This window comes from Neomonachus schauinslandi, chromosome 11, assembly GCF_002201575.2.
Source record: "Neomonachus schauinslandi chromosome 11, ASM220157v2, whole genome shotgun sequence".
In the NCBI taxonomy this organism is placed as follows: domain Eukaryota; kingdom Metazoa; phylum Chordata; class Mammalia; order Carnivora; family Phocidae; genus Neomonachus; species Neomonachus schauinslandi.
The window spans coordinates 37367289-37379486 of NC_058413.1; the positions used below are offsets into that span (position 1 = coordinate 37367289).

General features: G+C 50.5%; 1 protein-coding gene across 1 annotated transcript in view; it reads right to left on the bottom strand.

The window, feature by feature from the left end:
- The window catches only part of SLC6A5 (solute carrier family 6 member 5), a 51879-nt gene that overhangs the window by 6788 nt on the left and 32893 nt on the right, over positions 1-12198 (bottom strand). The window contains exons 11-13 of the mRNA XM_044919588.1: positions 8201-8313; positions 7325-7456; positions 6279-6378 (exon numbers count right to left, since the gene is read on the bottom strand). Of these exons, the coding sequence (XP_044775523.1) occupies positions 6279-6378; positions 7325-7456; positions 8201-8313 (345 nt within the window). The remainder of the gene's footprint in view (positions 1-6278; positions 6379-7324; positions 7457-8200; positions 8314-12198) is intronic.

Consider the following 12198-nt stretch of genomic DNA (forward strand, 5'->3'; position numbering starts at 1 on the left):
GGGGGGGGGGGGGGGGGGGGGGGGGGGGGGGGGGGGGGGGGGGGGTGCAGGACAGGCTCTGGAGCCCCTCACTCAAGTGCCATTGGTGAGAGATGGCCCCAGCCTGGTGTCAACATGACCCCTATTATGCAAGAAACCATCAGACAAATGATTCACTGCCAGAAGATTAGGGCAAACTGAACATTTAAATAAATACTCTCTGCACTGAGGTTCAAGAATGTCATCCGTGGTGACATCTAAAAAGCTCGGCTGCAGTCTGGCCCGGCATATTCATCGGTGTTTTCAGAGACAGCCTTGCGTGCTTAGCAACCACTCTGGCAACACCAATTACGTTTGCGGTCAATAAGCACAGCGTATTATGAAAGCCTGGGGATTCGGACTGAGAGTCACTGCACGTCGGTTTCGGTCCCCACCCTCCCAAGGACACTCTTCCGTGAGCCGATGTGTCTTCACTCTGTGTGAGGTGATAACAATGGGCAAAAACCGAGGTAAACTCCAAGTGGCCATTGCCCACTTTGCTGGGACTCAAAGCATTGCTGTCTTGGTCACTGATCAACTAAAGTATCAAGCAGAGGAGACAGTCACTCTCATGGCCATGCATAACCACCATCCCCACACACTCTCAGTTTACCAAGATCTTTAAGCCACTCCTTGGAAGAAGGAGCCACTGAGGAAGGTTTGGGAATGGGATCGCGTCTCGCATTGTTTCCTGAGCTCATCAGAAGCATGGCTTTCTCCCAACGGTGGGGTTACCATGCTGACGGGACAGGAAAGGTCCCTGGGTTCAAACTCCGTCACAGTCAGCAGTTCTGACCAGGGACCCAGCCGCCTTGGCTTAAATCTCCCTACTCCTTCATCCTCAGGTCATCTATGTGAGAAGTGGGTATGCTACAGGTCAAAGGGGGCAGAGACACTCCTCAAGGAAAGCACCCACTCCACTATTTCTCCTCCTACGAGAATAATCCCCTGCACATCCTGAGACCTTCTTGCTTGAGACGTTGGTCACTTGCTCCTCCTGTCCCTGAGCTCTCCCAGCCCTCTGGGGTTTCTGGGTCCTCTGCCCTTAGCCCCATGAGGAGCAGGGGGATTCCATGTCTGGGGGCTCCCCTCCCTGTCCTTACTTGCCATCTCTTACCCTTTGCCATCCCCTCCCTGGGCACCACCTGTACCAGCTGCCTTCCCTTGGCCGGCGTGCCGCTGTCCCCGCCTCAGCCCAGACTTTTCCTCCCGCCTGGCTCCCTCAATACCTGCTCTCTGCTGCATGGCAGTCAGGAAGAATAATGCGACATGAAAAAGCAATCTCTTGCCGGGGTAGAAAGCAGAGACTGGTATTCCTTCAGGGAACAAAGAGTTCATCTCAGTCCCTTTAAAAAAAAAAGAACGGCCCCGATAATATTCTTTTTTTTTTTTTTTTAAAGATTTTTTTTTTTATTTATTTTTTTGAGACAGAGAGAATGAGAGACAGAGAGCATGAGAGGGAGGAGGGTCAGAGGGAGAAGCAGACTCCCCGCTGAGCAGGGAGCCCGATGCGGGACTCGATCCAGGGACTCCAGGATCATGACCTGAGCCGAAGGCAGTCGCTTAACCGACTGAGCCACCCAGGCGCCCGGCCCCGATAATATTCTATATCTTGATCTGGATGCTGGTTATCTGGAGGTAAAAATTCATTCAACGGTACACTCAGTTATGTGTTCCTTCCTGTATATACAGTGTTAGACAGCAATATTAAAGTTTACCCTCAAAAGTCCGCTCTAGCCCCCGTCACCAAAATAATGGATCCTGAGACCTTCTGTGGCCCGTAGTTCCTGCCATTTTCTTCTGCTCCGTGCCAAGCCCAGACCCAGCCCGCCAGCTGCCGCCCATGACCGTGAGTCACCAGGCGGCTGACTACAGCCATGACGGGGGACAGCCAAGCCTGAGGTCAGCTGTAGAGCATCACTGGGAACAGTGTGGGATGTTCACCAAAAGCAGCTGCTCTAAAATCCACTCCAAAATCATTGTACTCTAAAATTTCTCAGGAGGCAGCTCAGCTTCCAGTTCTACCCTAAAGAAACCCTGATCAGGGTCAACCACAAATGTGGTGCAGTGGAAAGAACGCGGGGCGGGAAGTTAGGATCGAAAAGCTGAAGCCCTGCTCTGTCTCTCATTCCCTGTGTGACCTTAGGAAAGGTATCTTCTTTCTGAGCTTTTGCTGGTTTACCAGGGGGGGACTGGAGAGATCAATCTGTGACACAAACAGGGTCCAAGTTGCTTCCTTGTATTCACAGGCAAGAACTGCATGCCTTGAGCCGCTGACCTATCTTTGGATGTGTGATTTGTGCTTGTTCTTTAGTGTTATCAAAGGCCTTCACACGAGTGGTCTCTGGACACTACTCTGAGCACAAGTGAGGAAAAAGACTCAAAGGAATAGAAGTCAAAGCTGAGGCCCCGAAAAATGCACACAAGACACTGAGGGCAGGCCTCAGTTGTTTAAACAAACAAAGATTCTAGAAGTTTCTGTTATCATTTTCAATCCTGTTTTATTCCGCTCCAGTAGACCATCCCCAAGAGATGACAGCATGCAGCTTGACCGGGAAAATGATTTGATGGGGCTCAGGGTCAGACCCGAGGACGACATACAGATGGCCTCTTATAGGAGGAGGGAGGAGGAGGTAAAGGTGCTCAAGCTTCCCCAGACGGGCCAAGGAGCCAGACCCAGAGCTGGAGGTAGGGGTGGACGATGGGTACTCAGTTCCAGCAAGAGGCAGGGTGTGCTGCTGAGAGGCGGTGCTGGGACTGAGGGGGGAAGCTGGGGTCCCATGGCCAGTTCAGTGTCGGGAAAAGTCATCTCCCTCTCAGGGCCTCGCGTGAGGGCTTCAGACAGCTGGCCTCTGCCTCCAACTGGCTCCAGGTTCCCTGACTGCTCTGCCCATTCTGCTGACCTGTGGGCTGTCCCTGTAGATACAGCCCGGGGGCACCAGCTGCGAGCCACCAAGCATCCTCCTGCCTCCCGCTCATTCCCGAGCCGGCCTCTCCAGCCCTTCCAGCCTCTACCAGCTCCAACTCCTGTCCAGCCACAGCCCTCCCGCGGCCTGACTCACCCAAGTCCCCACCTGAGGCCCTTACTGAGTCGCTGGCTACCTTCCTCTGAGGCCTTTGTTTATGTGGTTTCCTCTGCCTGTTCTGTCCTTTCCACTGACCCAAATCCCTCTTACCTTCAAGACCCAACTCTCGATAAAAGAATTGTTCATGGAGCCTGGGACGTGTGCATGGCGACTTGCCTGCTGCCCAACCTTGAGCCTGGAGGGTAAGATAGGCTCCAAAAGGGATCTGAGCAATTGCTCATCACCGAATTAGCAGAAAAACAGCAGGAAAAAAAAAATGGTAAGCTCATGGCTACTATTGTAGATGCAACAAACAGACCTGGGGCTCAGAAATTGGCCCACAGCAAGCTCTTCACAACCAACCAATCCTGAACTGAGAAATCAAAAACCTGCTTCAACCAGCCAATCACGTTCACCCATGCAGCTTCGCGGCTTCTTTCTCTATAAACCACACCCTTGCCCTTGGTCTGAATGTGGGCTTCAGGGGGGTGATCTCCCTCCCGCATGGCCACGGCCGCCCTCCGGGCACGGGAACTGTGCACTCCTACCGAACCCTGCGCCCAGAAGGGTGTCGCCCCCGGAGGAGTGGTCTTTTGCTGCCATCTTGAAATTCTTAGTACATTTTCCACAAGGGGCTCCGCATTTTCACTTTGCACTAGGTCCCACAAATTAGGTCTCTGGTCCCGTGTGTACTTCACACATTATTCATTTATAGTTAACATGAAGGCCCCATCCCTCAGAGTCAAAACCCTGTGTGCTGGCTCAGATTTTCCTCACCTTGGTTAGCAATAAACTCAACACTCCCTAAGTCTCAGTCTTTATTTTCTTGTATATCCTTTTACCTCTGAGATGCTACCTTCTTGAGGTTTTCTGGCTGCTCTGGCCCACCTTTATCTCTGGGCAGCTAAACACTGCTAACCAGGGATGCTCAGTGGAGTCCTGACATCCCTCTCAATGTTAAGCATGCCGTGGCTTTGCTCTTCCTAGTAGCTGGCTGGCAAGGTGCCCGAAGGTACCTCCCCACTTTCCTAGGAGTGCACAGGGCATACCGTAGGCACCTAATAAATACCTGTTCATTTACTCACACACATTCACCTGTGTGTGTTATTAATGGACTGAAGTCTGTCATTCCTAATGCTTACTGAGCCCTAGCAAATGCTGCTGGGGGACCCTGCACCCTCAAGGAGAGGTAGACGGTAACATCTCATTCTTCACAAGCCAGTCAGTGTTCAATGGCCTAACACTAACCTTGCATTGGTGTAGGCCTCATCCTCTCAGGAAAGAGTGCACCACCCTCTGGAGTATAAATTATATGCAAGTGCAGGCTTTTCCTTTCCTCTCCAGCAATTATATTAGTCTATTTCAAATATGTCTTCTAAGATTCACTTCTAAAAATTCTACCCAGGTCCAAATCAGAGGTTCACACCCACCTCCTGCGCTCATCCTGAGCTCAGCACAGAGTCGGCCTGGTTCTGGAGGCAGGCCAGACACCAGCTCTCTAGGAGTCCAGGCAGCTTCCTGGACGGTCCCAGGAGAATTAGCTCAGCCCAGGGACTAAAGCACTCGGGATTTATTTTGTCCTTCAGAACCAAGAAATCTACTACCAGATTTATAAGGGGGCTGGGGGGGGGGGGGTGTGCAATTTCACTTCTAAAAACAAAAAATTGGAAAGGTTTCTATTTTAATGATGCTTGTAACCCACACTGGGTAGCCCTGTTTTAAAGAACAGAATTGTGCGGGTGTGCAGGTCTGCCTGCTGGTGGCAATGAGCAGCGAGGACACAGAGAGCAAGCACAGGGGGCCAGGACAGCTAGCTGCACTTGGGCCAGGGCTGCAAATGAGATGCCGTCCTGACTTTACCAACGGACCATCAGGTGACCCCATGAGGGGCTATGTTTCCAAAAGAAACTTTACATTAAAAGCAAGATGTTCCCACCAAGGAGACCTGGCAGTCCAGTGGGCTTTGCTGGGCCCCCCAGCTCAAAAGGGGGAGCTCCATAGAGCCCTCTGGCTGGGCCCCTCTTCTTCTGCGCATTTGTCCTTTATGAGTACCCTATATTCCAAGGGATATCCTGCATTTCTTCTTAGCTTAGAGCGTGCTGCGATCTCTTTTTGGTTTTACAATGCAAATAGATTGTCTAACCTGGCATTTTTCAGCTTCCTGGGGTTTGCTATGGAGACCCTAACTATCTTAGGAAGGCCTTAGTCTGGGGATGGTTCTGAGACTTCCAGGCACAAAGAAGTCGTTAGCGCCTTGAACTCAGTAGGGCATGCTTGTGGGACTGGCAGTGTGCACACGGGGTCCAGGAGATCACCCAGTGAGACCCCACCAAGCACAAGCACCTCCACACGAAAAGATGGCACCTGCTGACTTACCTTCCTACTGTTCTTGCTACCTGCCCCACTGACTATGGGATGCAGTTTGCTATGGTGATAATAAGACAGACTAAACTGTAAGTTTATCCCGGGAGAAGCTGGGATGGTGCTCTTGCATCACAGACTTCCATGAGGTTAATAAAGTTTCCTAAGAATCTGTGAGCCTTGCGGTATCTTTTCTCATGACAGTATCTGGGGACCAGCCTCGAAGCTACTCGCTCAAGCTACACAGGCGGGGACTGCCGCTAGCAAGACCAGGAAATAATTTCACACCTGCGAAGCAGCCTTCCTCCTCCCTCATCTGGCCCCGTCCCCAGATCTTTTTTTTTTTTTTAAAGATTTTATTTATTTATTTGAGACAGAGAGAATGAGAGAGAGAGAGAGAACACATGAGAGGGGGGAGGGTCAGAGGGAGAAGCAGACTCCCTGCCGAGCAGGGAGCCCGATGCGGGACTCGATCCAGGGACTCGATCCAGGGACTCAAGGATCATGACCTGAGCCGAAGGCAGTCGCTTAACCAACTGAGCCACCCAGGCGCCCCCGGCCCCAGATCTTAACTGTTCACATGCCAGACCATACCCAAAGGCCCAGTCCTGGGAGTTTCTGAAACAGTCTGGGACTCACCGTCAGCCACCTTTTGCTTCTCAGATAAATTCAGATCATAGTCCAGAGGCAAGCTTGGAAATAAAGGTACAGCTCTCTTATGTCTCCTAAATCGCTGCCTAATTACCCTTTCATTATCTTAGTAAATCTGAGAAACCTACTCGCCTTATGCCACTCAGCTCTCCCCAGCAGCCGGCGCGGTGGCGGTCCCCTTACCGTACACATAGGAGATCCCCACGAGCTCAAAAATGGCAATGATGACGAGGGCATAGGATGCGGCATATGTGTCCACAAGCTGAAACATGTAAATTCCGCCCTGGTGGGAAAGAGGAATGACATCAGTGGGCCTGGATGTAGGCTCTTCCCGCTGGGGACAGCCAATCCCTCCATGCCGGGGAGAGTCAGGTGCAAGCAAGGTGTCAAAGGATCTCCCCTCCCCTCCACAAGGGTAACTTAAACCTGGTCCAGAATGTGGGCCAGAGGCCTTGCCATGTGAGCAAAGCAGACCCTCAAGAGACTCAGCCAATCAATAGAACAAGCACAGAAAAGTGATCTAACATCTCACTCGTAAAAGGCAAAGGTCAACATCTGAAGATGTATAAGTGAAAACAGGCAGATGGCTTCATTTTTGCCTTAAGCAATAGATATCATTTCTACCCATAAATTTGCATTTGACTGACCTTCATATGACCTTTAGGTGTCGTTGGGCATTCCTCACACATCCCCCTGCATCTTTAGCTCGCTGTTTACATCTCTCTACAATAGACGAGGCTTAGAGACCCTCTTATTCCAATTCATCATTTCACAGATGAAGAAACTAAGGCCCAAAGGTGTTGACTTGCTCAGGGTCACAGAGAGAGCAAAAGCAATATATATGCTGAGTGAGCTAACACCCAATTTACCAAGACACTCAGGACTAGAAGGAATCCCTCGCTCCCATGTATACGAGTAACCAACTGGGAACTTCTCTGGTCAGTAAATTTGGATTTTCATGTATTCTATTTTCCCCAAAGTAGGACACACCTGCCTTGTTGGCTCAAGAAACCTACATCTCAATTATGAAGATGCTACAAGTAACAGTAGCAGCCAAGGTGACATGTTTCCATCTGCAGGCAGAATCCCTAATGACCTGGTGCTGTCTGCACAGACATGGCACTGACTGGCTACTGTTACGAGTCTGAGAGCTAAGGGTAAAAGGACAGATCAGCCACCAGGCCCCCCGCATGCCCTGTCCCCAAGCCGATGGCCAGCAGGCTGCTTACCTGAGTGATCATCGGAAAGCCCATGATGAAGAAACAAATACAACAGCCCAGAGTGAAGACCGGCTTGTGCGTGCGCAGGTACTTGGGGAACTCATCTGAGATGGAGGTCACAATGGTCTCAATGGTGGCAAACTGGAATGGGGCCAGGAAAGGAGCAGCTCAGACAAACCACCCAACCCAAAAGCTTCCCAGAGTCCCTTGTGTTTCCCACCAGGGAAAGCAGTATGTGTATTAGGTTCAGTTCTTAGGACAGCATTCCCCTGATGGGTCTAAAGGGTTTTGTTGGAGTCCAGCCCCCAAGTCCAATCCCCCCAAGGGGGATCCGACATGATGTGAACTTGAGAAACTGCCTTTCCAGCTCCCAGAGATGGCACTCACACTCATCCATCACGATATTTGAAGCTTTACTTTGTATTCATGAGATGTAAATTCCTTTCCTCCAGTTTACCTCAAATTTGGTCTTCTGCTTGAGGGAAAACCCTCTTTGCACCCAACCACTAAACTTGGAGCGCCTGTCAGTAAGATTTGTGGCAGGCTCAGCCCCACGGCAATCTCCCTAAAATTGACTTCATATTATTCTCCCTGACCCAGCCCCACAGAATTTGCATGGGCAAAATGACACCAAAGCAGGAAGGGCACAGGCATGCAGAAAGGAGGGAGGGAGGGAGGATGGTTCCTTTGCACCATCCGTGAGTCACCCACAAACACAGAGCTACCTTGAGCCCTGGACAGGGACCTCACCATCCTATATCGCCCGGGGAAACATGCGGGGACCACCAAGCCCACCCCTGCCCCAGGCTGGATGCAGGGCTCAGAAGAGGGGGTCATCAGGAAGAGCCTCAGGCAGGTATCCAAGGGGGAAGGGAAAGGGCTCACCATAGTGTCAAGTCCAAGAGTGAGGAGCATCAGGAAAAAGATGATGGCCCAGAACGGAGAAAGGGGCAGCCTCGTTAAGGCTTCTGGGTAAACCACAAATGCAATGCCTGGCCCTGAAAGGAACAAGACAGATGATTGCGAACAGGCCCAGCTCCAGGCCCCCTCTTCCTGGAAGCCCACAGGGGCCTCTCCACAGACATATTATATGCTGCTTCCACTGGTTGTTATTTTCTCTCATCTCCTTCCATTTTCCCAATTAAACCTCAAGTTCCTTGAAGGGAAGGACCAGGGGCAACAGGTCCACACCTTGGGGAACTCAGAAAGGAGGCTAAAAATAGTGCCAAAGCAGACTGAGTCCTAAATCAGACTGTGTCCCACGCATATACCACAAAAAACCCCATCTCTGTGTTGATGAGTTGGGGGAGCATATAAGAATTACCCTGTAGAACAGTAATTCTTATCCAACAGTGAGTTTAGCCCCCACCCCCACCCCCAGGGGACATTGGGCAATACACAGAGACATTTTTGACTCTCACTCCTGGGGGGCGGGGGGGGGGGCGGGGGATTACTGACATCTAGTGGGCAGAGGCCAGGGATGCAATGCACAGACAGTCCTCATGACAAAGAATTACCCAACCCAAAGGTCAAGAGTGCTGAGGTTGAGAAACCCAGCTTTACAAGTTAGACCATGCCAGGAATGACATCATTTCGTCCCTATTCGCTCCTTCAGGAGAAGCCTTTTGCATATATCATGAATCCATCTGCCGCTTTTATTATCTTTCCCTACAAAGGCTTGGTAAAGATGGGGCTACATCAATCCATGGATAATCAGTTAGGGAGAGGGGGCTGCAAAGCACAGCATAAAGGTGAAGAGAGTTTGGGCTCTAATGGTCAGACAGATCCAGGTCCAAATTCAGATTCCATGACTTACAGGTTATGCAACCCTACACAAGTTATTTCATTTCTACAAGCCTCGATTTTGCCCATCTGTAAAATGGGAAGAGCAATAGTCCCCCACAGGGTGGTTATGAGGAACAAATGAGAGAGCACAGGCAGAGCACGGAGACACGTCATGAGCACTCACAGAATATTCACTTTTATTGTGAGTGGACAATGAACTTGGACATCAGCGGTTCTGATTCAGGGTTTTCCACAAATACCGCATGTAGTCTTGGCAGGGGATGTCTGAGCCGCCTTTTCTCTGCCCTCACAGAGCCTGCCAGCCATTCCGACCTGCCTCACAGCCTCATTGGGAAGACTACTGTGACCCACGATGGCTAAGGACCCAGGAGTTACACATTTCCTTGTAAATAGAAAACTAAATGATAATGGGCAGTGACAAGCAAATGCTGGGCTAATCCGCAACCAGGACACGCCTGGAAATCAGATATTGCAGCACCTGGAGTTTTTATAACTCAAGCATAACAGCACTTTCTTATTTTTTTTTTTAAAGATTTTATTTATTTATTTGAGACAGAGAGAATGAGAGAGACAGAGCACATGAGAGGGGGGAGGGTCAGAGGGAGAAGCAGGCACCCTGCCGAGCAGGGAGCCTGATGCGGGACTCGATCCAGGGACTCCAGGATCATGACCTGAGCCGAAGGCAGTCGTTTAACCAACTGAGCCACCCAGGTGCCCCAACACTTTCTTATTTTTTATTTTTTTAAATTTTATTTATTTATTTGACAGAGAGAGACACAGCGAGAGAGGGAACACAAGCAGGGGGAGTGGGAGAGGGAGAAGCGGGCTTCCCGCCGAGCAGGGAGCCTGATGCGGAGCTCCATCCCAGGACCCTGGGATCATGACCTGAGCCGAAGGCAGACGCTTAACGACTGAGCCACCCAGGCGCCCCATAATAGCACTTTTTTAAACTGGAACTTATCAGGTTGTTAGTTCTTAATGCTGCCGAGGGCCTTGGGGTATTTAAAATATAAAGCCTTGAATGCCTAAGATAGCCCCGCTTTATGCATTTATTGAACAGACAGTACAGCCAGCCTCTGAAGGCTCCCTATGTGAACCATTAAAGTCTGTATTAAACAGGTCTCAAATGCAGAACAACGAGGGATCCAGCTCAATGCTCTGGTGACAGACAAGAAGGTCTTGAAATGGCCCCTACTGGAGGACCTCGCTGATTGCTTTAACAGGATTTGGCCCTTTGGGCTTCACTGCTTTTTCAGGGGGCAGGAAATGATTTCAAAACATCCGGCCTATTTCAATTACATCTGCCTCCCTAAAGTACCCAGGGCAAGGCATCGTTTTCAGCAAACTCAGTTTATCTAAGACCGCTGGGGAGCGGATTTTTAAAAGACATTTTTATATTACTTCGTACAGTTAGTTTAGTTTAGTTTTGTTTTGTTTTGTTTTTACTGGAAAAATGGATTGGCTGATTCCCAGCAGAGGTTTCCCCTATGTCCCATAGAGGCTGAGTCCCGTTCCTCTCCTCTCCCACTGGGAAGCAGTATAAGTATAGCCCAGTGGCTGGAAGGCAGGCTCCATTCCCTTGTGGACCGCAAAACCAGCTCTGCCTCTTCTAGCCATGGGACTTGTTCTCTCTGGATAAACATCAATACATTTAATTCTGTGAGAAGTAAATGTATTGATACAAATAAAGGGCTCCGAACAATGCCCGGACCTGGTGAGAACTCAGAAAAGAGAAATCATTCCTACTCTTCCCATGAGAGGGGATCAAAGAGGTTCTGCATGCCAGCAACTAGGACAGGAGGTTTCTGTCGTCCTTTCTCCTAGACAACCACTCAAGACACAACCAGGTCTCTTGTCAACGCAGGACATCACAATCCCAGCACACTGGGGGAGCCTCTCTGCTGTGAGGCCTATTACACATGGGAGAGTTCTCAGAGAATACACGGCCGGACCCCTATGCTTTTGGAAGGAAGAACTGGCATCCAGGTGATAGATAGACATTGGATGGATGGTCAGTCCCTGTTTGAGAGCGTTCATTTTGATCAGCAGTGTCCCTGAACTGCTAGGAACCTAGACCTGGGAACTCTAAATCCAATGTGCACATTTGTGTTCATCTCCTGTGGTCTAACCCAGGCTTTCTGAGGGTGGATGAGCATTTTTGCTGCCCGTAGAGCTTCTGGTTGGATTCGGATGGTGAGTCTCAGCTCCACAGGCAGTAAGCAAGGTGGCTGGCAAGTGACCCTAAAAGTTGACTTCCCAGGGGCATCTGGGTGGCTCAGTCGATTAAGTGTCTGCCTTCAGCTCAGGTCATGATCCTAGAGTCTTGGGATTGAGTCCTGCATCGGGCTCCCTGTTCAGCAGAGAGCCTGCTTCTCCCTCTGCTTGCCGTTCCCCCTGCCCGTGCTCTCTCTCACTCTCTCTCTCTGACAAATAAATAAATAAAATCTTAAAAAAAAAAAAAAAGTTTGACTTCCCAGGAAGGTGCTTTCCTGGAGTAGATGACTGAGAAGAACATGCCCCCTTTCCTGTGCTCATTGCAGAAGTACAGGACAGCCTGGTGTTATCACCAATCCTACCCTCGTCCCCCCAAAACCAGCTGAGATTTGTAGAAATGACGTTGACAAAAATGCCTCCCTCAGAAGGGGGTGGCAAACAAGATAGAATAGTGTTAGGTCATTAAAGAGAACCTGTTTTGGACTAAAGACCAAAACACAGTTAGTGACGTTGGGTCAGCAAACATGTACCGACTGTCCGCGTGGCCGTGTTGCCCAGCCAGGAGGGAACGGGGCTGGCATGGACTGCAGGCCCGCCCCAAATCCCCGTCCCAGATTCTGCAGAGCCTCCATCGTCCCTGAGAAAACCAGACGTCCTGCAAATCACGTCTAAGAATGTGTGTAAACTCAGACGAACAGGGATAGCTGCCCTACGGGGCCTGACAGGAGGCCTCATGAGCCAGCGCCCATTCCCCTGAGGAGAACGAGGCCCCCCCCCCCCCCCCCCCCCCCCCCCCCCCGCCCGGTTGGCTGAGGGACGATCCAAGCCCTACAGCAAACAAAGGCGCAACACAAAGGCGAAAA